Source organism: Merops nubicus, unplaced genomic scaffold (genome assembly GCF_000691845.1).
Source record: "Merops nubicus isolate BGI_N331 unplaced genomic scaffold, ASM69184v1 scaffold29117, whole genome shotgun sequence".
Classification (NCBI taxonomy): Eukaryota; Metazoa; Chordata; class Aves; order Coraciiformes; family Meropidae; genus Merops; species Merops nubicus.
The window spans coordinates 4,625-9,632 of record NW_008618790.1 but is presented as its reverse complement, the minus strand read 5'-3'; the positions used below and the strand labels follow the sequence as shown (position 1 = coordinate 9,632).

Here is a 5,008-nt window from a genome sequence, read left to right as displayed (position 1 = left end):
AAAAAAGTTATTTTCCCTTATGCCAGTGTATAGACAAGATGTTTTTCTCCACTACATGTGCTCTAAAACAGTTTCAAAAACAAAGCTGCTTGTGACAGCAGAGCAGCTGATAAGAGGCAGGACTGAGGCTGTAAACAAGGTGGTTTCAGATATATTGCCCTTCATTCTTCCTGAACCTCTGACCTCCAGAAGTGGTTCTCCAGGTCTGTCTGACAGCACGGATGCCTGCTGCCGAACAGCTCTGCCAGGGACACCTGGGGGGCCCAGGGATGTCCTGGAGCTGACTACAGACCCACAACGGGCCCCAGCAGCTCTCAGGACAGTGTGCAGACAAACACTGGAGTGAACCACACAGACCAGATGAAGGGGGCATCCTTAGGTGGTGGGAACACACTTACTGGTTTTTTTTTTCTTTTCCCCTCACCCACCAAGAGATTTCTGCACTTTACCCAAGAGCAGTGAAGCGCAGAAGGGACACTGTGACAGGGAATGGCCACTTGTGCAGCACGGACAACACGAGCAGCTTTGCTCGTTCAAACCCGAGCTGCGAGTTTCGTATTCCAGCTCCTCCTTCGCATTCCGGGCCTGCCCAGCCTCCGCTAGGGAGATTTCGAAAATGGAGCCTCTCACAACTACATATCCTCTGAAATATTCAGTGCCCAAAGCCAGGGTCTTTGTTGTCTTTCTGTCAATGTTTTTGTGCACTGCCATTCTTTGCCTTCTGCAACTCAGATTTTTTAAACCTAAAATGAAAGATTTTTATTCTTTCGAAGTCAAGGATTCACGAGGAAGAATCATTTCCTTGGAAAAGTACAGAGGAAAAGTAAGTTACAACTTTATTTTATCGTTGCCTTGAACCCACACTCAAAATCAGGTGTCCATTTGTAGGTAAGCAAAAAGTTTGGTTATGGGAATTTCAGCAGAAATTTGTGCTAAATTTCTGTTCTTCAAACAGTAAGCTGGGGAGAAATTTATTTGATCTAGGCCTGCTCCAGGAATTATGTATTTGATCTAATAAATCAAGGGAAATGTTTTTTTTTCTTATTCTTTATTATAAATTAATATAGCTTAACAATACAATGCACGCATTTAAATCTTAGTTTAAATAGGTAGCATGTTTTGTTGAATTCTGGAAGCTGATCTCATAAATATAATTTTAGTGCCTGTCCTAAATACATGCTTTACATGCCTATATTTGAATAAAGCTGTAAGTAGACATTTGTCCATCTATTGGATCTCTAAAAGAGGCTGTCTGAAAGTACCTTAAGTTGCTATCATCCTTATCTGTTTAATGAAGTAACGATCAGGCAGAATAAATTTAGCCTTTGGGAGGGAACAATTGTGGTAGTGGGAGAGAAGTCACTTTAAAACTTAATTGTAACATCTAAACGATCTCCAGGGATTTTTCTTATTTTCTTTTCTTTATTCTTTTTTTCTACTTCTCTGAAGGCAACTTTAGTTGTAAACGTGGCCAGTTACTGCCAACACACAGACAAAAATTACATCGCACTGCAAGAACTACACAGAGAGTTTGGTCCCTCCCACTTCACTGTGCTGGCTTTTCCCTGCAACCAGTTCGGAGAATCAGAGCCTAGTTCAAGCCAGGAAATAGAATCTTTCGCCAAAGGAAACTATGGAGTAACCTTCCCTATTTTCCACAAAATCAAGATCCTTGGATCAGAAGCAGAGCCTGCCTTTAAATTTCTAATAGGTAACTGTTTTCTTTTATATATCAAGCTGCCCATATACATTAATACGTATTCTCTCTAAATCCCATTCTGAGTCTGTTTATTAGGAAACATGATAGTCTTCATAATCTGTGGAGAGAAACAGGCACCCAGCATACAGTCTGTCTCGTTTCAGTGTGGATATCAAAAATACAGTCAGAAGAGTCGCACCCTGAAAGCATCTGTTTCTCCTCACTGATTTAAAAAACATCCTACTGTCACCAGCCCAGCTAGAAACATCCATTCTGAGGACGTGTAAACTTGCGTGCAAAGACTTCCGCCTACAAAATCCCATTTCAAATTATGTGCCTTTTGTTGAAAAACAACTTTTTCTTATAGACTAAAATGTAGCTGGGAGGGGGGGTGGAGTCATAAAACTAGTGGAGGATTTTACATAAACACATACAGATGAGAAGATTCCTTCTTTAGCAACCCCTATGTCCCCCTTTACATGAACTGTATTGTAAAGCAGGGTTTTATATACTGTAGAGGATTATATATCCTATAGTGATGTCTAATCACTGATTTGCATTAATTTGTTTTGTGAACTTCAGGACCCAGTCACTGTGTTTATTCCTACCTCCCCTTTAGGCATGTCACCAAGGGCCTCAGGTAACTCACTGCTCTGAGCTGCCTGATGTCCAGTGGAATTACTGAATGCACTCTGCAGATGCCTCTCAGTGCATTGTAGAGGAGACTAGAGCACACAGGAAACCGCTGAGTGCGATGAATCCAGGTTCTAACTATCAGTGCAATCAGACTTTAGTATCTGTACAGAAACAACAGCCATATTCACTCATGGTTCTTGCTTGACGCGCTGTTCACCCACAAGAAATAAAAAGATCCTCTGGTACTTAAATATTTTGAAATAAGGTTTTCTCCCACATCCCTTTGCCTCATGTGAAATTACTGTGTATCTTCAATTAAAGACACACCTATTTTCTTCATGTAGCTGTCCTGACAGCCAGAAGGCTGAACATCTTCATGGTATACCCTCTTTGTGACTGTGACTGCCAATTACACTTTCTCCAGCACTGTCAGATAGTCTAGTGCAAAAAGAATCCACTGGCAGGATAAACACAGCGCCAGAGACGTTACACAAATGCTTCTTGTTGCTCGCACAGCAAAAAGGCATTTCGTTGAGCCACTGCAAGGTTTGTGGCCTCACCTTTCCTCAAATAATGTGAGGCTCCCTCTGTGTGTGCATTTTGTATGAGGTAGTCCTATGCACTGGTGAACACTGTAAGAATTATTCAGAGATTAAGTTACTTCAAGACCAATCCTAGATATAATTCAGATGCAATTACTAGCTGGGCCAGAGCCTCTGTGAGAGGAGCTTTACCATACCCATTTGCTTGTCATGCTGTTCCCTCCCAGTCATGCCATTACAGATGTAGCCCAATGGCAAAATTAAACCCATTGTTTCCTGGGGTTCAGCACTGTTTCCCAGCTGAACACCTCTTCCCCAGTAAAAATCTCCTAGAATTCTCTTCTAGTTATTTTCTCAAAGAGATCTGCCTCTAAAACAGTCCTCTCCAAGGACAAAGACAGTGTGAAGAAACTGCTTCTGCCTCCTCTAGGAGCCACATATTTTCCTGGTAGCACCTTAATCTGAGAAATTTTTTTGCCAGGTGTTCATTATAGCAAAGATACTGTAAGGTTTTGCCTCATGCAATGAAAGGAGCTGAGTTAAGCCACCACCTGTATAACTCCTGTTGCACTTTCCCTAAACTAACATAAAACTGGGGATTCCCCAAATGAGTCTGCAGCCCTCATATCCTCCTCCCTAGAAGCAGACCGTAGTAAAAGTAGGAACTCCCAAACAGCTTCTCAAGAAGGAGAGAGGATCTTTCACTTCCCAGTTTCCAGATAGTTGACACCAACCTGTAAATCCATGCCCAAACTATTAGCAAAGAACAAGGTGGGATCAGTTTAGCATAACCAGCTGAAGAATCACTGCAGGGTAGTGAAACAAGTGTAAGACACTAAAATGATGCCACTCTTACAGATTCTTCAAAGAAAGAGCCTCGATGGAATTTCTGGAAGTACCTTGTCAGCCCTGAGGGTAAAGTTGTGAAATTCTGGAGGCCTGAAGAGCCCATAGCAAGTATCAAGCCAGAAGTAGCATCATTAATTAGGCAGATTATAATGAAGAAGAGAGAAGACCTCTGAAAAAGACAGTCATGCTGTGAATCTGTTCAACAGCATGGGTACACAGCCTTGCAACATTCCTGGGAAACATTGCTAGAAGCTAAACCATCAGGTGATTTTCCTTCTCCTTGGTGTTACTATTTTTCGACTCCACTACATCTGTTAATGTTGGATCAGATCTTGTAACACCCTTGAGAACCACTGACGTTAGTGCGAAAGGCAAAGCACACAGGACCTTGCAGGGATGGACCTCCAGTTTGCATAAAGTTTCTGAATGTTCCTTTAAATTGCCACCAGCAGGAAGACAGCTAAAAGGAAGACGTGTTGATAAATTACTCAGTGTTTGCAGAGAGAAATTTTGTTTCCCTTCTACCAGTAACAAATTGATTTTGATACTCTGTCAGCACATAATCACCCTGACTGAAAGACGTGGGGCCCATAGGCATCATAGTGGGGATTTTAGAGACAAGTGCAACTGAAGATAGCAGCTTTGCAGTATCTTATCGAGGATGATTACTGAATTGTGAAGCTGTTAATTTAGTTGTAAAAAATATGTATATAGAAAATAAAATTATTAAAAGAAAAATTAAAAAATGCAAAAATGTTTCCTTGCCTGCTTTGTATGTTGATTAATTTTACATTTCACCTTTACAGCAACACCTTTAACCTCTCTAGCCTTCTTCATACATTCGCACTGCAGTGCCATGCCTTTGCTGAAAGCTCACCTCCTGCTGCAGTCCCAGTCTTCCGACTTGGAGGAAGGCAAGGTCTGTGTGAATATACAGAGTTGATTACAGCAGGATTCAAGGGGCAACAAAAATCAACAGCCTGGCACTCAGACAGCTTTCTGAGACAGTCCTAAGACAGTGCTCCCCAGCCATCTGCCTCACCATCTCTGGAACAAAGCAACAGTCTTCAAGTGGAAGTATAAGAAAGGGATGAAGGTTCATGCCTCAAGTCCCACCCTTCTCACCTTGCAGTCTCCCTAGTCCTGCATGCAACTTCAAACCCGCTTCCAGTTCTGTTGCACTGTTCTATTGCAAACTGCCGAGTGTTTTGATCTATCTGCCTGATGAAGTGAGACAGCACAGTGGAATAAGGAATAAGTTCCAGCTTGCTAAGTCTTAAAG

At 42.0% G+C, this 5,008-nt stretch overlaps 1 protein-coding gene across 1 annotated transcript; it reads left to right on the top strand.

Annotated features, from left to right (window-relative positions):
• Positions 1 to 614: 614 nt before the first annotated feature.
• On the top strand, positions 615 to 4,083 carry GPX8 (glutathione peroxidase 8 (putative)). Its single transcript, XM_008943574.1, has 3 exons — positions 615 to 823; positions 1,450 to 1,711; positions 3,736 to 4,083. The coding sequence occupies exons 1-3, from the start codon at positions 617 to 619 to the stop codon at positions 3,897 to 3,899; spliced, it is 633 nt and encodes a 210-aa protein (XP_008941822.1). The 5' UTR covers positions 615 to 616; the 3' UTR covers positions 3,900 to 4,083.
• Positions 4,084 to 5,008: the final 925 nt, after the last annotated feature.

Excerpts from the sequence above, each read along its gene's own strand:
- GPX8 (XM_008943574.1), top strand. The coding sequence starts at position 617 with ATGGAGCCTCTCACAACTACATATCCTCTGAAATATTCAGTGCCCAAA. Across the intron at positions 824-1,449 it reads TGGAAAAGTACAGAGGAAAA|GCAACTTTAGTTGTAAACGT; the intron begins GTAAGTTACAAC and ends ACTTCTCTGAAG. Across the intron at positions 1,712-3,735 it reads TGCCTTTAAATTTCTAATAG|ATTCTTCAAAGAAAGAGCCT; the intron begins GTAACTGTTTTC and ends CCACTCTTACAG.